Genomic DNA, 20,811 nt, shown 5'->3' with positions numbered 1-20,811 from the left:
TTGAATTATAAAATTAAGGTCATCCACATCTTTATTTTTAGCCGCCAAAATTGCTTGCTCAGTTAACCATTTAGTATTTTTGTGGAAAGCAATGATATTCGGAAATACTTTGTTGATAAGCTAATGAAAAGCACGAATTAAGGCCCTTCTTTGCTGGGTACTAACGCGGCGCCTTTCTCGGGCGATTTCTCGTTCTTCGTCAGATAATTGACTCGCGATATTGCATCATGGATCCGCCGGGAAAAATTAGATCTTCAGGATGCGGCATTTTTATTAATAGTAATACTGAATATGCCCTCGCACAAAACCACATAAAACAATCGAGAAATATAAATATAAGATTTGAGACAAACAAATACCTGAACTCTCGAGATATTTAGCTTCAGATCTCGAGTTTTGGAACACTTTTACACAACTGTCTTTTATATATATATAGATAGATATTGATCAATTATATGCTATCAATAACGGAAAATGGCTTACTATAGGGGTAGAAATTCTATTAAAATTTATTGCTTTTAAATAGTTTTTTTTTTTACGATATAATTTTTATTCTGTTCAATTTTTTTTTTTTTTTTTTTAATCACAATTCAATTTGTATCTAGACGTAATATCTTATATATAAAATTCTCTGGTCACGGTGTTTGTTGCCAAAATGGCTCGACTCTGAAACGGTTCGAGAATCGGCCAACGTCTATTTTTCATGGCAATAACTTCATTCACTTCTTTTTTTTTTTCGATGCAACGATATGGCGTCATTATTCAGTGACGCACTGTACAATTGAGGATCTTTGGGAATTTATCCAGTAAAATAATTATTCATGCACATTTTATGAATACGTGAACGTGATTTATAAAAGGCAAGGCAAACAATAAGTAATCGAAGACGATATTACGTCACAGTTTATCACAAAACAGTTCTTCTACTTGATTTACTTAAGAACGAAAAGAAGCTCGCAGATAATTCGTAGTCAACAGACGTAAGGGAATTGACCGACAACGTAAAATAGTACTTCGAGCATTTCCATCATATTCATTTCTTCGCCTAGCATTTCAGTATGCCATGCAGTCCAACGCTAGAAATGACCCAACATCCGGCAACAGATTTCAAATACTGGAAAATGCTATTATGGCTATTAACTCCAGAATGGACCAATTGTTCAAATTAATACATGAGACTATGGAATCAAATAAGGCATTCAGATAACTAGTGCAGGTACAGATCAAAAGGATGTCTAAAGGACGCAAACAATCATAAAAATCGGATTATGGAATGCTCGCGGACTAGCTAGGGGCTCTGAAGAGCTCCACCTGTTCCTGAAAACACATAACATAGACGTAATGCTTGCCACAGAGACACAGTTACGCGAAGGCCAACGCATCTTCCTACCTGGATATTCCACTTATCACGCCTTCCATCCTAGTGGTAACAGCAGAGGTGGCGCTAAAGTCATTGTGCGCTCTACCATTTGTCATAGCCTCCAGACAGCCATTTCCAACGATGACAGGCAGATATCTATTGTACAGCAGAGACAACAGAGGGTCCCATCGCACTCGCTGCCAAAGAGGTAAGGTACTGCAAGAAGCAATTGCTTATGCTCGATATCAAATTTTAGCTACGGGTGAACCGACATTTTACTCCTACAACCCTCTGATGCTACCATCTGCCCTAGACTTTTTATACCCTGAACCCATTGAAAATGGGAAATCAGGGTATATGGTTTTGTTAAAATGTATGTAACAGGCAGAAGGAGGCGTGGCAGACCCCACAAAGTATATATATTCTTGATCAGGGGGACGAGTAATAATATCGCCAACACTGCAGCGCAACCCAAGCGCAATAGGTTATAAATTTATATCTCCTACATTTTTAGAGCTATAGTCTCCAAATTTTAAAAATATATTCCAATGCATTTTATACAATTTCGGTTTTTGTTATATTTTGGATACCGGCTCCAAATTCAGAATCCCCAGTGAAGGTCAGATTCTAGTATAGCTAATTGTGAATGATTTGACATGTTTTTTTTTTTTTAATGCCAAATATTCAATAGAATATGTAGATCATATGCTGAAAGTTTCATTAAATTCGGTTTAGTCAATCGACTTTAAACAAGTAAGAAAGCTCTAGTCGAGACTGCTCGACTACGAGATCCCCTGAACCCTGCAAGCAACTGATATGTCAATAATAATTAGCAAACACACACGCACACACACACGCATCCATTAAAATACACGCACACACACACACGCATACAAACAAACACACGCACACACATACACATACAAACAAACACACGCATACACACACACACACACACTCACATATACAGGCGATTGCGCTTGGGTTGCGCTGCAGTGTTGGCAATATTTGGAAAACTTATTTGTTGAATAATCTCATTTCTAGACGTACGATCGTAATGAAACTTTCACAAAGTAATCATGATGTTTAAATGTATGTGTAAACCGAAGCACAGGTTTCTAGTATTTGATATACGACTTTTACAAAGATGAGGATGAGGGGGTGGATTTAGAGGTGGGGGGTAAATTTTAACAAAAACCGAAATTGTATAAAATACGTCTTAATATATATTTAAAATTTGGACACTCTAGCTATAATGATGTAGGAGATATAATTTTTTAACTGACTTTCGATAAGGTTTTTTATCGATAAAAAAATATCGGAATGAGTTATCGTTTTTTAGTGATAAACTCGATATGCGCGCGATATATATGGACATTTTAAAAAAAAAGTTGAAGTCTCTAGCTCTTATATCTTCTGAGATCGACGCGTTCATACATACGGACAGACGGACGGACGGACGGACGGACGGACGGACGGACAGACAGACGGACAGGGCCAAATCGACTCAGCTTGTCGCCCTGATCAAGAATATATATACTTTGTGGGGTCTGCCACGCCTCCTTCTGCCTGTTACATACATTTCAACAAAACCATTATACCCTGATTTCCCATTTTCAATGGGTTCAGGGTATAAAAATAACAAAATGTTTGGCCAATTAACAAACGCACGTGCTGCAGCAACAGCAGTTTTCCAATACGTGTGCACACATACATTCAAACATCTTCTAGCACATTCTTAGAATCACATCAGCAGTTAGTTTCGTTTAGTTCTGTTAGATGGCGTTGCATCAGTGAATCTATTTCAGTTTTGACATTGTGAATAAGAACAGAGGAGTGGCGTCATGGTAGAGGGCGCGGCGCTTGATCGCGAGGTCTATGGTTCAAATCCTGCTGGGCGTATTGTAGTTTTCTTTTAATTGCTTCAAAATTGTTATATATTTGATTAAATTTCTCTTATATTTTTTCAAAAATCGAAATTGAAATTTTAACCATACTATATGTACGTTTTTATTAGTTTGGTTGTTCTTGCACATTCTTAAAGTCACATCAGCAGTTAGTTTGACTTAGATTTGGTAGATGGCGCTGTAGCAGTGAATTGTTTCAAAATTTTTATATATTTAATTAAATGAGTTTTCTATTTCATTTATATAAATAAATAAATACATCGAAATTGAAATTTGAACCATACTAAATGTGCTTTTCTATTAGTTTGGTTCAGGGTAGTATCTAGTCGAGCGCTCTCGACTAGAGTTTTCTTACTTGTTATACCCTGAACCCATTGAAAATGGGAAATCAGGGTATAATGGTTTTGTTAAAAGTATGTAACAGGCAGAAGGAGGCGTGGCAGACCCCACAAAGTATATATATTCTTGATCAGGGCGACAAGCTGAGTCGATTTGGCCCTGTCCGTCTGTCCGTCCGTCCGTCCGTCCGTCCGTCCGTCCGTCCGTCCGTATGTATGAACGCGTCGATCTCAGAAGATATAAGAGCTAGAGACTTCAACTTTTTTTTAAAATGTCCGTATATATCACGCGGATATCGAGTTTATCACTAAAAAACGATAACTCATTCCGATACTTTTTTATCGATAAAAAACCTTATCGAAGATCACTTAATAAATTATATCTCCTACATCTTTCAAGCTAGAGTCTCCAAATTTAAAATGTATATAAAGATGTATTTTATACAATTTCGGTTTTTGTTAAAATTTACCCCCCAACCCTAAATTCACCCCCTTACCCTCATCTTTGTAAAAGTCGTATATCAAATACTAGAGACTTGTGCTTCGGCATACACATACATTTTAACATTATGATTACGTTCTGAAAGTTTCATTACGATCGTACATCTAGAAATTAAATTATTCAACAAATAAGTTTTCATTATATTGCCAACACTGCAGCGCAACCCAAGCGCAATCGCCTGTATATGTGAGTGTGTGTGTATGCGTGTGTTTATTTGTATGTGTATGTGTGTGCGTTTGTTTGTTTGTATTCGTGTGTGTTTGTGCTATTTATTATTGAAATATCAGTTGCTTGTAGGGTTCAGGGGATCTCGTAGTCGAGCAGTCTCGACTAGAGCTTTCTTTCTTGTTATATCCTGAACCCATTGAAAATGGGAAATCAGGGTATAATGGTTTTGTTAAAATGTATGTAACAGGCAGAAGGAGGCGTGGCAGACCCCACAAAGTATATATATTCTTCATCAGCACGACGAGCTGAGTCGATTTGGCCTTGTCCGTCTGTCTGTCTGTCCGTCCGTCCGTTTGTCCGTATGTATGAACGCGTCGATCTCAGAAGATATAAGAGCTAGAGACTTAAACTTATACTCCTTTGCCTTCTAACCAAGTCGTTGTTATCGCAAATGCGTATTTGTTTTGCTTAATGAATTAAATAATTCAACAGACTGGTCTATTTTATATGAGTCGAATGATATTAATTTGGCAGCATCGTTTTTTTATTCTACCCTAAACTCTAGTCTGGATGTTTGTGTCCCTCTCTGCCGTATTTCGCCAGTTTCAAATAAGCCACCTTCGTTTACCAAGACGCTTTTGAAATTGAGAAACATTAAAACTAAATGTTTTAAAAATTATAAAAAGTGGGGTTCAAGTGTTGACTGGTCCAAATATTCCATTGCCAAGTCAAACTTCAATATTTTTAATTCTAGCTGTTATGAGAATTATCTTATACATTGCAAACGTCAGTTTGCTCGAGATCCCAAACAATTTTATTCATTTGTAAACTTGAAGCGTAAATCTTCTGGTTTGCCGTTCTCATTTGTCCTTGGTGGTGAAAAAACTTGCAATGACCAGGATTCCTCTGATCTATTTGCTGATTTTTATACCCTGAACCCATTGAAAATGGGAAATCAGGGTATAATGGTTTTGTTAAAATGTATGTAACAGGCAGAAGGAGGCGTGGCAGACCCCACAAAGTATATATATTCTTGATCAGGGCGACGAGCTGAGTCGATTTAGCCCTGTCCGTCTGTCTGTCCGTCCGTCCGTCCGTCCGTCCGTCCGTCCGTCCGTCCGTCCGTCCGTATGTTTGAACGCGTCGATTTCAGAAGATACAAGAGCTAGAGACCTCAACTTTTTTTTAAAATGTCCGTAAATACAGCGCGGATATCGAGTTTATCACTAAAAAACGATAACTCATTCCGATACTTTTTTATCGATAAAAAACCTTATCGAAGATCACTTAAATAATTATATCTCCTACGTCTTTCAAGCTAGAGTCTCCAAATTTAAAATGTATATTAAGATGAATTTTATACAATTTCGGTTTTTGTTAAAATTTACCCCCCACCCCTAAATCCACCCCCTCACCCTCATCTTTGTAAAAGTCGTATATCAAATACTAGAGACTTGTGCTTCGGTATACACATACATTTAAACATCATGATTACGTTCTGAAAGTTTCATTACGATCGTACGTCTAGAAATTAAATTATTCAACAAATAAGTTCTCATAATATCGCCAACACTGCAGCGCAACCCAAGCGCAATAGGTTATAAATTTATATCTCCTACATTTTTAGAGCTATAGTCTCCAAATTTTAAAAATATATTCCAATGCATTTTATACAATTTCGGTTTTTGTTATATTTTGGATAACGGCTCCAAATTCAGAATCCCCAGTGAAGGTCAGATTCTAGTATAGCTAATTGTGAATGATTTGACATGTTTTTTTTTTTTTAAATGCCAAATATTCAATAGAATATGTAGATCATATGCTGAAAGTTTCATTAAATTCGGTTTAGTCAATCGACTTTAAAAAATAACAAAATGTTTGGCCAATTAACAAACGCACGTGCTGCAGCAACAGCAGTTTTCCAATACGTGTGCACACATACATTCAAACATCTTCTAGCACATTCTTAGAATCACATCAGCAGTTAGTTTCGTTTAGTTCTGCTAGATGGCGTTGCATCAGTGAATCTATTTCAGTTTTGACATTGTGAATAAGAACAGAGGAGTGGCGTCATGGTAGAGGGCGCGGCGCTTGATCGCGAGGTCTATGGTTCAAATCCTGCTGGGCGTATTGTAGTTTTCTTTTAATTGCTTCAAAATTGTTATATATTTGATTAAATTTCTCTTATATTTTTTCAAAAATCGAAATTGAAATTTTAACCATACTATATGTACGTTTTTATTAGTTTGGTTGTTCTTGCACATTCTTAAAGTCACATCAGCAGTTAGTTTGACTTAGATTTGGTAGATGGCGCTGTAGCAGTGAATTGTTTCAAAATTTTTATATATTTAATTAAATGAGTTTTCTATTTCATTTATATAAATAAATAAATACATCGAAATTGAAATTTGAACCATACTAAATGTGCTTTTCTATTAGTTTGGTTCAGGGTAGTATCTAGTCGAGCGCTCTCGACTAGAGTTTTCTTACTTGTTTTCAATCAATTTATTCTTCTGCTGATCTCTACAACAACTCATATCCATATTCACTTTCTAAATATTGGTCTATAAATACTCCTAAAGTTACTGCAGCCTATCTGGCTGCAGTCATTAGGACATTGAAATCATCTTTCTCTCCCGGTGCCGATAATATTCCTAGTTGTTTGATTAAAGAGTGTTTCTCTTCAGTCACAATTACTAAAATTGTTTAACTTGTCCTTGGATACTTCTGCGTTCCCTTCAATTTGGAAAGAATCTTTCATCATTCCCCTATATAAAAATGGTGGAAGATCTGATATTTCCAACTATAGAGGCATTGCGAAATTATCTGCCGTTCCGAAGTTATTTGAGAAAATTATAACATCGGCCTTTCAGCATTTTTGCAAACCGATTATTCAACCATCTCAACATAGTTTTGTTCAAAATCGATCAACGTCCACTAATTTACTTGAATTTACTTCGCTTGTCAATGACAGTTTTTCTAAAAAAAATGCAAACGGATGTTGTTTATACTGACTTCAGTAAAGCATTTGACTCAGTACATCATCTTTTTTTTTTATACCCTGAGCCCATTGAAAATGGAAAATCAGGGTATAATGGTTTCGTTAAAATGTATGTAACAGGCAGAAGGAGGCGTGGCAAACCCCACAAAGTATATATATTCTTGATCAGGGCGACGAGCTGAGTCGATTTAGCCCTGTTCGTCTGTCTGTCCGTCCGCCCGTCCTTCCGTCCGTCCGTCTGTCCGTATGTTTGAACGTGTCGATTTCAGAAGATATAAGAGCTAGATACTTGATTTTTTTTAAATGACCGTACATACAGCGCGGATGTCGAGTTTATCTTTAAAAATCGATAACTATTCCCGATATTTTGTTGTCGATTAAAAACATTATCAATCAAGGCAGACGCCACTGTAGCTAATTCTGAATGATTTTTAATTTTTTCAAATTTGTCAATTATTTAATAGAATATGTAGATCATATGCTGAAAGTTTCATTAAATTCGGTTTAGTCAATCAACGTTAAAAAATAACAAAATGTTTGGCCAATTAACAAACGCACGTGCTGCAGCAACAGCAGTTTTCTGTTCGTATGCCTCGAGAGAACACACATTAATAATCTCTCATTCTTCCATTCTCGCTCATATTCGCTGGCCAGCAGCTATATGAGGAGGAGGAGAGGAAAGAGAGATATTCTTTATTCATACAATACTGTTCTTAGCATTTTTTTTTGAATTTACATGGCGCCTTAAATTATTTAGGTCTATAATTGCCGAAACTTGCTCAACATGAGCTATTTAAATAGTGGCAAGTGCAACATTAAATTGCTGTGCAGCCTTGCGTTACATATTAATATACATACAGCAGATCAAAGCAAAAATTAATAACATTTGATGTGCTTAGATTACTAGTTTAACACTAATGAGTAGGTTTAGTTATAATTTTAAAGTAGATTTAAGCAATAACAATTAATATAATTAATTCACTCTATTTTTAATTCTATTTGCAGGAACACCAATAGGATGCGCGACGAACTTAGCAGTATGGAGAGCCGCTAGTTGGATTTAGAGGGAAGAGTCAGGACGTCGTCCATTCATTTTCCCTATACTTGTCTAAGCTAATATAACTTTTAATAAAATTTTTAAACTTATATCTATAATTCATTTGATTTCACTAACTTATTTCAATATAAATAATTAAATTATTTCGCAAGTGCAATTTGAAGAGATTGTGCAGCTATGCGTTTGTACATTTATCGGGATGCAAAAATCAAAACAAAAGGTAATTATCGAAAAATGTATAAATGGCCAGTCCCAGTCTAAATGTAGTGGGAATTTTCAATTAACTATAAAAGGTGAGTAGTAGTGCTTAAAATTGTAATTTGTTTATACTATTTACAGCTAATAATTACTTATTAAATGGAAGTTTTCATTTCATTAATATTCATATAAATTCATTTCATAGCAATATTTGTGCAAAAATATCACAAGTGCTATCACATATGTGGCTTCAGTTGCAATCCTACTAATATTATTTTTAATTTGATTTAATATAGTTTATAGTTGATTAAGAAATAATAAATTTGAATTCTAATAAGTTTTTCTTTTCATTTTCGATTTCAGAACTATCGCAACCAACAATCGCGAGGAGAGGTGGTGCAGCCCTGGTATGCATATCGATATACATACATCGAAACATATGTTTAGAAAACATGTGGGAAGGCAGAGTGGCAATAATTGCAAAATTTGCAACTGAAAAAGGTAAGTATGGATTCTAATAAGAATACTGAAATAATTATTAATAATTTGATATTAATTTATAAGTTGTACATGCGTTTCAGCAGTTTCTCCAGTGTGCATGTGGGTGTGCGTTCAGCAGACCGAAGCAGCGAGTGACGCAAAGTGGCTGGTAGGTAAGTTAAATATGCAAATATATATAAATGTGTTTATACTTATAGTTTTTCTGTTTTTAATTGCAGGGAATCATCCAGTGGGCCGAGAGGAAGCAGCCAAGAAGACTCCGCATCCCAATTTACACGCAGCGCCGCCAGTTTAGTTAAGTTGTTTGTGTAGTTTAAGCCGGTGCGTTGCAGTGTTGTTTTGCTAATGTTGTTTTGTTTTTATTTGCAGGGGATCATCCAGCGGAACGAGAGGTGGCATCAGAGAGGACTCCAACATCCCGCCAGCTCAGTTTAATTGTTTGTGTAGCTAAGCCAGTTTTGTTTAATTGATTGTGTAGCTTAAGCCAGTGCATTGTTGAGTTGTTTTGTTGAGTTGTTTTGTTGCGTGTATGTGTATACCTTGGCAGGTAGGATATATGAGGACGACCAGTTTCCAGGTAAGTAGCTTTTACAGGTTGGATATGCGTGGACGACCAGTTTCCAGGTGAGTTGCCTTTGCAGACAGGATATGCGTGGACGACCAGTTTCCAGGTAAGTAGCTTTGATATGCAGGTGACCAATTTGAGTTTAATTGTTTGTTTTATATTATTCAGCATATATGGGATATCCTTTGCAGATAGGATATGTGTTGACGACCAGATTCCAGTTAAGTTTCCTTTGCAGATAGGACGTGAGTGGACGACCAGTTTCCAGGTAAGTTGCTTGTGTATACCAATGGCCAATTTGAAATTAATTTCTGTTTTATATTGTTATTCAGCGTATGTGGGATATCCTTTGCAGCTAGGATATGTGTGGACGACCAGTTTCCAGGTAAGTTGCCTTTGCAGGTAGGACGTGCGTGGACAACCAGTTTCCAGGTAAGTAGCTTTTATATACAGGTGGCCAATTTGAATATAATTTTGATTTTATATTTTTCTGTTAGTATGTTGGTAGAACACACATTAATGATCTCAAATTCCCTTTCCCATCATTCATATTAGCTGTCAAGCAGCTAGATGAAGAGGAGAAGAGAATATAGAGATGTTCTTTATTCATACAATACTTTGACAATAGTATTTTCTTAGAATTAAAGTGGCGCCTAAAAGTATACTTTAAAAAATATACATATGGACAATATTTCACGAAACTATAATATGATTAGTTTAAATGGCCACTGATGCATCAAACAATAATAGAGCAGCGTAGTGTTACAATATAAGAATAAAAGAGCAATTTAAAGATGACAATAAAGTGCTTAGATGGCTGATTATAGACTAAGTTAGTTAGATAATCATATGTTTTAAAATAGTAAGAAGTAGCATTAATTAACGTAATTTAAACATTTCATTTATAAGCATCTGCAAGATGCAGTGAGAAATTAGCTCAGAGAGGCCAATTTGGGTTATAGAGAAAAGTCAAGACGAAGTCTGGTCATTTTCTCCATTGTGAGTGTAAGCTAAGAATAGCTATGATTGCAGAAAGTTAATAAAGATTAATAAAATAATTATTTTCCTTACTTGTTTACATTTGAGTTGCAATGACTAAAAGAATATGCACAGTTGTTACTATACAATGTTTGTGCAGCAATAGGTTGTTACATAGTTATCAGTGAGTTATCAAAAGTACTTGCATACATGGCAAGTCAGAGACTATGAACAATAAGAATTTTCAATTTGCTAGAATTAATGATATTAGGTTCTAAAGTAATGTTATTAATTAATTATATAAAGTAGTTTTAATTATGATTAAGTTTAGTTTATATATATACACTGTATATGCGTAGCAATAGTTGTGCAATATATCGCATATGCATACATATATTTTCATTTAGTTGTTGCTATAGTATAGTTGCTTTAAATTAATTAAATATAGTTTAATATTCATAGGATTTAATAATTTGTATAAGAAATAGCTGCATTACTGCTGCAATACATTTGCAGAAAGTTAATAAAGATTAATAAAAATAATTATTTTCCTTACTTGTTTACATTTGAGTTGCAATGACTAAAAGAATATGCACAGCTGTTACTATACAATGTTTATGCAGCAATAGGTTGTTACATAGTTATCAGTGAGTTATCAAGAGTACTTGCATACATGGCATGTCAGAGACTATGAACAATAAGAATTTTCAATTTGCTAGAATTAATGATATTAGGCTCTAAAGTAATGTTATTAATTAATTATATATAGTAGTTTTAATTATGATTAAGTTTAGTTTATATATATACACTGTATATGCGTAGCAATAATTGTGCAATATATCGCATATGCATACATATATTTTCATTTAGTTGCTGCTATAGTATAGTTGCTTTGAATTAATTAAATATAGTTTAATATTCATAGGATTTAATAATTTGTATAAGAAATAGCTTTTTTTTTTTTTTTTTTTTTTTTTTTTTTAAATTATTTTAGCAATTTTGATTTCAAAATATCAGTTCAGAACATTGCAAGTGCAATTGTGCATGTGATGATGCATCCCTTTTCTTTTTTTTTCTTTTTTCTTTTTCCCTCTTCTTTTTTCCCCTTTTTTGGCATTATACATGCACTTATCGGAGTGCACAATCAAAACAAAACAAAGTCAGCTGGTCATAAATTGCATTAGATGCAAATTAGATGCTGCTAATTGGAATGCGTAAATATTAAAAGGTAAATAAATGATATTGATAATATTATAAATTAATGCTGATTAATTGCAGACTTTTTTATACATATATAGCTGCTGCGAAGCAAAATGCAAGGGAGCGCAAACATTGGAGGCAATGGAATTGCATGGATTGCAAACTAACTGGCAAGTAAGTGAATTTTGCAGAATTTTATAAAAGTGTTAAAAGATTATTAATATTGATTTTTTCTTTGCAGAGTACATCCACTGCAGCAAGGAGGATTAGCCAAGTGGGCTCCGCGGCCAATAGGGTATGAATTTAAGTTAGTTTTAAGTTCATTTAAATTGCATATTGTAGGCGCAGGCGCCACTATGTCTGTTCGATGCACATATGTATATACAAATGTGCTGAAAATAAAGATTTGTGCTGTAAATAAATATCTAAATTGTTGTTATATGTTAGTTTAGTCATTTTTCTATGTTGATAGTGCAATAGTAGATTTATAATTGTGTTATTTGTATATACAAATGACTAGTTTGAATGGCAATTTAATTTGATACTTATTTGCATGTCTGGCTAAAAGCTAAAACAAAACAAAGTCAGCTGATCATAAATTGCATTAGATGCGAATTAGATGCTGCTAATTGGAGTAAATATTAAAAGGTAAATAAATGGTATTAATAATATTATAAATTAATTCTGATTAATTGCAGACTTTTTTATACATATATAGCTGCTGCGAAGCAAAATGCAAGGGAGCGCAAACATTGGACGCAATGGAATTGTATGGATTGCAAACTAACTGGCAAGTAAGTGAATTTTGCAGAGTTTTATAAAAGTGTTAAAAGATTATTAATATTGATTTTTTCTTTGCAGAGTACATCCACTGCAGCAAGGAGGATTAGACAAGTGGGCTCCGCGGCCAATAGGGCATGAATTTAAGTTAGTTTTAAGTTCATTTAAGTTGCATATTGTAGGCGCAAGCGCCACTATGTCTGTTCAATGCACATATGCATATACAAATGTGCTGAAAATAAACATTTGTGCTGTAAATAGATATCTAAATTGTTGTTATATATTAGTTTAGTCATTCTTCTATGCAGATAGTGAAATAGTAGATTTATAATTGTGTTATTTGTATATACGAATGACTAGTTTGAATGGAACTTAGATTTGATACTTATTTGCATGTCTGGCTAAAAGCCTCTAGAGAAGAGTAGACTTGATCAGTCTGGTAGATCATCCAGGTTGATGACGGGTGGGCGCATGGAGGCCATGGTGGGTGGTGACGGCGCCAACTCTTGGAATATAGGCAGGCGCGAATGCAAGGCAGCTGCGTCGCCTATATTTTGAGCCACTCCAGAGGCAGGTGTGTGTGCAGCAAGGTCGATCGGTGGGTCATTATTGCGTCGATTCCCATTGGAGTTGCGAGGTGGATCTGGATACGACCTAGTGAATCGCTCTATTATTAGTCGTCTGCTGTGCTCACGAAAGGTGATTGGACCAAACTCTGGCGGATGTAAGCGACGGTATCTCTCTCTAAATTCAGCATCTTCATCAGCTTCTCTTTGCAGTTGTCGCTGACTGCGCAGAGCGATATCGTTAGCCAAGAGAGTGTTGACGAGATTCGTGTATCTGGGCATAGCTATTCGCTGAGGGATAAACGGATCATAGACAATCTTTCTAGCTTCGTTGTTGCTATGTACTCGTAGCCTGTCGAAGTACTTTGTGCAGAGTTTGATGAATATATCATCTGCAGATAGGACATCCAGAGAAGATCTGATGCGAGCATTAGAGACAAAGTACTGAGCACCAGATATGGCTCTAAGAGCTTTATTATGAGCCACTCTAATGCGGCTGAATTGGGTCTCAGATAGAAGAGCACCCCATACAGGTAGCGAGTATTGCCATAGTGGGGCAACAAGCTGGTTGTATAAGATAGTTTTAGTTTTCATAGATAATTTACTATCTTTATTTACGAGCCAATCTATCTTTTTGAGCCTAGCCCTAACCCTAGAAACGACCGTAGTGACATGTTGAGTGAAGCGCAGTCTAGAATCTAACGTAACGCCCAGATATGGATGTGAGGTGCTATTCTCAATAGTTTCGCTGCCGATGCGAATAGCCTGGTATGCCGCTATAGGTCTGAGGGTATGCAGGATGTGCGTTGTTTTATTTGCATTAATTGTAATGCACCACTTGCTTGCCCATTCAGTCAGCATATGCATGTATGCTTGCTGTTGATTAAGCGCATCTGTTTGACGATAGTTAGCTGAGAGAACAATGACGTCATCAGCGTAGGTGGCAATACGAATTCCATTTAAGCAAGTTGGTCTTGGCATGTCGCTGGTGTATAAATTATATAGAACTGGCCCAAGCAGGCTGCCTTGTGGCACACCAGCGTGAATCTGTCTGACTCCTGAGCGACATCCACCGTGGCACTCAACAATAAAAGAGCGATCTGCTAGATAGCAACAGAGAATGCGATAGAGTGCAAACGGCAATAGTGACTTGAGTTTGAATTTCAAGCCTGTATGCCACACTCGATCAAAAGCTTCTTTAATGTCCATATAGACTGCAGAGCAGTATTTATGGTCATCAAAAGCTTTAATAATATACTGGGTGACTCGACCCAATTGCTGTTCAGCTGAATGTGCCTTGCGGAATCCAAATTGATGGCTTGGGATAGCATTTACAAGAGTATCTTGTTCCAGCATACGGCTCAATATCAGGTACTCGAGTATCTTTGAGAGGCCAGATAGAAGGCTTATTGGCCTGTATGATGAGACAAGTTGCGTAGGCTTGCCAGGCTTATGGACCATCTTCACCATCGCTAGCTTCCAGCAAGAGGGGAAATGGCCCAATCTAAAAGAGTTGTTGCAGATCAGAACGAGATACAGAATGGCCTTCATTGGCAGCGCTTTAATAGTGTGATTGTCAATTTGATCCAGACCAGCCGCTTTCTTATTCTCTAGCGTGCTGATGTGACTGATGACTTCAGCCGCAGTGACTGGCCGAAATAAGACTGAAGGAGTCACAGATGGCTGGCTGACTTGAGCCTCAATCTCAGCCAGATCACTGGGTGACGTGGTCACGATGGGATGGAAACGCTGCTCAAGACTTGCAGCAAATGTTTCAACCTTCTCGGCAGTAGTCTTGCACCAGACGTTATGAGCATTAGAGCCATTGCCACTGGAGGACTTCAGCAGCGGTAGATTAGGGGCAGGCTGTCGCTTGATTTCGTTGGTCAGTCGCCAGAGTTTCTGCATACTATATCTATCAGTTGGATCAATCGATTTAAATAGCTCTTCCTCATACATCTGCCTAGCAACTATAAGCTCTTTGCGTATGCGATTCGAAAGCCTGTTGTAGAGCTGCTTCGCCAATGGATTGCGATTTCGAAGGAGATAGCGCTTGATTTGCTTGCGGGCCTCGATAAGTAGCAGAGTTTGTCTATTTACTCGAAATCTAGTCCTCGTTAACTTGCGTGGGTTTTGTGGATTAGCATAATTTGCAGCATCTTCAATGTTTTTGACGAAGATGTTTACAGCATCATCGACATCATCCGCACTGTTGATCTCAGTGTTGAGCAAGATTTTGTCATTTAGATAGGACTGGAACTTGTTGATGTTAGCATTCAGATGCAGAAGATGGCCTTTTGCATTGTTAGTGGTTGGCTTCTCGACCAGCTGAACTTGCAACGGAAGATGGTCAGAGCTGAGCTCGAAAGAGTCAGTGATGGCCAGCAATTCACGTCTGATGCCTTTAAAAAGCGCAAAGTCAATTGCAGACGGAGTTTGGCGAGAATTAAATGGATAGTGGGTGGGCGATCCAGTTGCCAAAATGTTGCAATTCACTTGCAGAATACTATTGACTAGTGTGCGGCCACGGAGACAGGATCTGGCATTGCCCCACCACTGGCTTTTCGCATTCCAGTCCCCGCCTACTATAAAAGCATCACCCAGAGAAGTAAGTAGGTTGTTGAAATCTTGTCCAGACCAAATGGCTTGCGGCGGGCAGTAGATGGCTACGATGTTGATGTGTCTGCCGTTTTGCAAGCTGACTGAAACTTCGACAGATTGATGCGAATCATTTGATGTACAGCGCATAGCATAATGACTTATATTTTGTTTAATTATGAAAGCTGCACCTCCTCTCCTCCTGTTTGAGGGGTGGTTTGCTAAATAAACGAAATAGCCATTAATAGCAATGCTATCGCTTTCAATCAGATGCGTCTCAGACACAAGCATAATGTCTATATCGTGCTTGACGAGATACAGATTGAGCTCATTAAGCTTTTTCTTGACACCAGCAGCATTCCAAAAAGATATCTTGATGTTGTTGACACGTTGAGATACGCCAGGCAGCAGTGCAGCGCAGCGTCTACTGGCATTTGGCGCAGTGGATATGTTATTGGACATTATGGCTCTCAATGGGACCAAATTTGGCCACCAGGTAGGCCATGAGGTTGGTCAGCAATTCAACGATTTGATTATTCTGATTGGGCTCAAATCTGAGGCTTGGCATATTCGCATTTATTGGCTGCTCGAAACGATGAGAATAAACACCCCCACTATTAGGATGCGCACCCCCATCTACGTGCTGTGGACGCCTACGGCGCGTACTCAGGCTGCGGCTACGCATTGGCTGCAACGGCCGCTGTACGCTTGCCTGCCTAGGTAAACGAACTTGTTGCTGCTGCTGTTGTTGCTGCAAGAGCTGTTGTTGTTGGCTACGTTTTGTGGCTTTTTGTCTGGACTGACGTTGTTTGCTGCTGATTGCTGCCGGCCCGATAGGCTGAGCAAATTCTAAACCCGCCCGAAGGGCAGCCGAATAGCTGGGCCCACTAACTGTTTGCGGTCGTGACTGAGGGGGGACTTGCTGCAAAAGATTTGGCATATTAGTCATATTTGGCATATTTGAGCGACTGCGCTGAGCAGTAGCAGTGGGGGCAGGCTTGGCTAGATTGTTTATTAGCTTTGCTATCTGGTGTGCGCCTTCATTTTCGCGCTTCTTGCACGCTTCTTTATAAGAAGGGCAACCTTTGTAGCTCGCAGCGTGTGGGCCAGCACAGTTGGCACACTTTGCTGGAGTTTGTTCGCCTTTTTGCCTGCCACAGTCCGTGGAGGCATGGTTACCGCCACACTTGACACAGGCAAAGGGGCGACGGCAATAATTTTTGGTGTGTCCATATTTCTGGCATCTATGGCATTGAGCAACTTCGCTGGATTTGTACGGCTTCTCAATTTTGACGCGCTGATTGCCGATGGCAGTGATTTGCATGAATTCAGCATTATTAGCACTGGGAGCTAACTCAACTTCAAAGAGATCAAGCGGCTCTTTAGTGAAACGAGATTTTATGCCTCTCAAGAAGCGAACTTGATGCCCTAGATTGGCTAATTTCTCACGGATATAGTGGTCCGGAGTGGAATAGTGCAGATCTCTGATAATGGCTCTGAAGCCTCGCTCAGACTTCAACTGAAACGTGTAGTTTTCAACTTTATTGTCGTCTAAATACTTTACCAGTTTGCGATAGGTGGCGATATCCTTGCACTGGACTCTGATTCCGTGGTTGGAGGAGCGTTTGACGTCATAATTGGCCTGGCCGATGGCTTCATCCAGCCGAATGAGAATCGACATGATGTCCGTGACGTTGGCCAGAAATAGAGGCGCCGGCTTCTCAAAGAGGTGTGCGTTGGGGGCGTCAGTAGAAGTAGAAGGTGGAGTAATTTGCACATTACTGGTAATGCAAACTTTATTGGCGAGGTCAGCTGCCTTCTTCTGTGTGTTCACAGTCCTTGGATTCACTTTATTGTTGTCATCAGATGGTGGAGACTCCACGTCACTGTCACCCAGAACAGTAGAGTCCAGTTGAGCACTCTTCTTCTTTGGGCTGTCACCCTTTTCAGCAGTGCGTTTAACTGCAGTTGCAGGTTGCTGCGCGCACATTTTAAGCGCATCTTCGATTGTCAACTGGCCACTTTTGAGAGCCGCTTTGGCTTTAAGATAACTAGCAACTGTTGCATCAGATTGGTTGCTGTTGTTAACACCAGCCGTTTTTTGCTTTCAGTAACTGAGCCGCAGCTCGAGATGTTGTTGGTTTCGCCGAAACCTCACTTTTCTTCACTGGCGCACTCGATGACGTGGGCGCCGACAAATGTGCCGGCGAGCCGAGAAGAGATTCAACTTCCACGTCCATATCCTCTTCACCATTAGCTGCAACATTGCCCCTAGGCATTGTTGCAATTAAATTTGCAAAATTTATTCGTTTTTGCACCGATTAAATGAGATTTTTTTTTTTTCTGTTAGTATGTTTTTTCTGTTAGTATGTTGGTAGAACACACATTAATCGGGCGTGGCTTCATGGTACCGCCGCTTCGTGCCAGATTTTGCAGCCACAGTGCATCCGCTAAATGCACTGCTCAAAAAGGGCACGAAGTGGGAGTGGACGGAGGAGCGGCAAAGAGCGTTCGAGACGGTAAAGGCCAAATTGACGGAGTCACCGGTGCTGGCGTGCCCTGATTTCTCGAAGCCGTTTTGCTTGCAAGGCCAGGCCATACCTGGAAGGCTACAAATTTGTAGTGGTCACTGACCATATGGCTCAATTCGATCGAGAGCCCAACGGGAAGGATTGCCAGATGGGCACTGGAGTTGCAGCAGTACGACTTCGATATTCGCTACAGGAAGGGCAAGCAGAATGTGGTAACAGATGCGCTCTCACGGCAGCCTCTGGGAGAGGAGGCGTGCCGTTTGGTCAAGAGCAAGGAGATGCCAGCTGGGACAGGATGTCGCTGGCTCACCAAGCTTCGGCAGGACATCAAGAAGGCGCCACATAAGTTTCCAGACTATATGGAAGAGTCTGGAAACTTATATCGGCACATCCCGCATCAAGCCGGCCACGAGGATGTGGCTACATGGAAGTTGTGCGTGCCGGCGGACCGGCGCAAACAAGTTCTGGAGGAGAATCACGACGCAGCCACCGCTGGCCACCTTGGGAGCCGAAAAACAATCGCTCGGGTGGCAGCGCGGTATTACTGGCCAGGTATGTACCGGGATGTGAGTCCACATGCCATCAAGTGTTCGAGTGGAGACGAGGAGCACGCAGCCATAAGTTGGGTTGCCCGTTGGGAGTTCTGGTCACCATCGATGCCTGCCACGCGACGAATTCATCCGGTTGTCCGTGCTGACCCGGAGCATCCCCAAGGGTCCAAAGAGCAGCAGGAACCAGCAGAGAGGCGTCTCCAGCGGCAAAGGACAGCATGCGCCAAATGGGCGAAATGGCCATTGCCGCGCGCACATGCGCCAATGCCACTGGGGGCTGCAAAACCGACATGCGAGTTTTGCAGCAACGCCCGGCGTGGGCATTGGCAGCGGCAGTCCATCAGATCAAGGGGGCATAGAGGAAAAGATGCCCGGCCTGAAAATTATGGAAAATTAAAAAAATATTGAACTTCATTCACTTACCGGCAGAATACAGCATTGCCAGCGGTAAGCGGAAATGCAGCTGATGGCGTTAACAGAGCGTTAACAGCGGCGATCAGCGCAAAATGGAGCACCGAGGGATGGAGCAGCACAGCGGAGACAGGCGCCAAATTCAAACACGATGGTCTCATGTATTCCCGAAGGAAGAGGGGAGTGTGAGGAGCAAAATAGGTATGTACGTATTAATGTATATAAACGTACGTATTTGCTGTGCGTTTATATCCATATACGTGCATATACATGTTGCTCCACACAGCGACGCGAATACTGTAGGAGCGACCCTCGCACTGGAAAGGGGGTCAAAGTCCTGTTAGAGGCGGTCTCTTTCGCTCCTACATATTCAGCAATGGGTTCGCGTCGCACGCATGACGATCATCGGTGACCGTTAGCCGAGGTGCCGTTCGTGCCGGGTGATAGTAGCGATCACTTTCACTCGCAGGGCACTAACGGTACTTCGGCCAATGGGAGGCTGCCACGCAATTGGGCGGGAAAGTGGCGTCACCCGGATCACGCCACTTTACCGTTTCTATGGGCACGAGCGGCTGAAAGGCCCCGCTCCACAGTCGAACAGGCCCCGTTACCACCTGTGGCTGGGTTATAAAAGGCCACCGGCGGCTCCATACGGGGTGATTAAATGATTCAGTGATGATTAGATGAGAGGAGGTTATGATCAAACGAGTGAAAAGTGATTAGTAAAAGTCAGAGTGCCGTGAAAGTCAACGCGAGTGGTAAAGCAGGACTCCCAGGACTTCAAAGGACAGCAAGGACATCGTGGGAACAGCAAGGACACCCAGTGGGAATCCTTGCGACAACGAAAGAGGCAATCAGCAGCATCAGCGGCTCCGATCAGGACATCGGTGCAAATCAGCGGCTTAAGCGAGGCATGCACATCTGAGTAAGTTCACGTAGCCGTGCGCAAGAGAAGTGTTTGTGAGTGAAAACGAAGCTAGTTTTGTGCTGTGAGCGAGTGGGATAGTGGGAGAGGCCTGCATATCTGAGCGAACCGCCAGAGCTTACAGACCGAAGTCCTGGCGTTTCCCGAATCGTCCCGGTGAACTAGCGTGTTTTTAGCACAACACTCTCCCAGCCGGAGTGCGTTGAACCAGCGCTCGGTAGGTGTGCTTCGCTAAAGCCAACCAGCGAACCAGCATAAATTTAAGTGACGTGTATATTTTAAACTTATTCAAGAGAATATATATTTACGCTATAAAACCTAAATTCACAAGTGACTAATTATTATCGCAGGGGCTTCAACAAATAAATTTGTTGGCACGAATCCACAGTCAGCTGAAACTAGCCCAGCTTAGACTCGGGATAAACCGAAGGTTCGTTACACTAGGTCGGATAATATTTGCTTTTAATAATTCCTCAATCATATTCCTCACTGATTGCTTCTCTTCCAATCCTAGTCTGTACGGTCTTCTTTGTATTGTCTTATTTGGGATCACTAAGCGCAATTCCAGTTGGCCTCGATTTTTTGGTATCCCATTAATAAAAGATTTGGAATATTTTTTTTAAATTGCTAGCAAACGAACTCTGTCTAGGCCGCTTACTGCACCATCTACAGTT

The 20,811-nt window shown here is 39.8% G+C and overlaps 1 protein-coding gene and 3 long non-coding RNA genes across 12 annotated transcripts; 2 read left to right on the top strand and 2 right to left on the bottom strand.

Moving 5' to 3' along the window:
- The first annotated feature begins 8,709 nt into the window (after positions 1–8,709).
- On the top strand, positions 8,710–10,466 carry LOC149090910 (uncharacterized). 8 transcript variants are annotated; one of them, XR_016197220.1, is made up of 6 exons: positions 8,710–9,032; positions 9,113–9,180; positions 9,251–9,326; positions 9,402–9,703; positions 9,766–9,865; positions 9,930–10,466. It is a non-coding gene; the product is annotated as an uncharacterized LOC149090910 (long non-coding RNA). The 8 variants fall into 8 exon arrangements; XR_016197221.1 differs by having other exon boundaries at positions 9,116–9,180; positions 9,402–9,865; XR_016197223.1 differs by having other exon boundaries at positions 9,116–9,184; positions 9,402–9,865.
- A 27-nt stretch (positions 10,467–10,493) lies between these two features.
- On the bottom strand, positions 10,494–10,848 carry LOC149090909 (uncharacterized). The gene is made up of 2 exons (XR_016197229.1): positions 10,669–10,848; positions 10,494–10,607 (listed from the first exon to the last, which is right to left on the bottom strand). It is a non-coding gene; the product is annotated as an uncharacterized LOC149090909 (long non-coding RNA).
- Positions 10,849–11,075: 227 nt separating this feature from the next.
- Positions 11,076–16,070, top strand: LOC149090908 (uncharacterized). Of its 2 annotated transcripts, XR_016197228.1 has the most exons (5): positions 11,085–11,222; positions 11,570–11,803; positions 11,874–11,949; positions 12,017–12,569; positions 12,637–16,070. It is a non-coding gene; the product is annotated as an uncharacterized LOC149090908 (long non-coding RNA). The 2 variants fall into 2 exon arrangements; XR_016197227.1 differs by having other exon boundaries at positions 11,076–11,803.
- Positions 16,071–16,170: 100 nt separating this feature from the next.
- Positions 16,171–17,998, bottom strand: LOC149090907 (uncharacterized). Its single transcript, XM_089262887.1, has 2 exons — positions 17,878–17,998; positions 16,171–17,777 (listed from the first exon to the last, which is right to left on the bottom strand). Exons 1-2 carry the CDS (start codon positions 17,996–17,998, stop codon positions 16,171–16,173), a joined length of 1,728 nt encoding a protein of 575 aa, XP_089119013.1.
- Positions 17,999–20,811: the final 2,813 nt, after the last annotated feature.

This window comes from Drosophila navojoa, chromosome 6 (assembly GCF_054131105.1).
Source record: "Drosophila navojoa isolate 15081-1374.11 chromosome 6, UAZ_NAV_1.0, whole genome shotgun sequence".
NCBI lineage: Eukaryota > Metazoa > Arthropoda > Insecta > Diptera > Drosophilidae > Drosophila > Drosophila navojoa.
Note: the sequence above shows the minus strand (reverse complement) of the source record. Positions and strands in the feature narration are given on the sequence as shown.

Excerpts from the sequence above, each read along its gene's own strand:
- LOC149090907 (XM_089262887.1), bottom strand. The coding sequence starts at position 17,998 with ATGCCTAGGGGCAATGTTGCAGCTAATGGTGAAGAGGATATGGACGTG. Across the intron at positions 17,778-17,877 it reads GAGTGCGCCAGTGAAGAAAA|TTGCTAGTTATCTTAAAGCC; the intron begins GTGAGGTTTCGG and ends CTGATGCAACAG.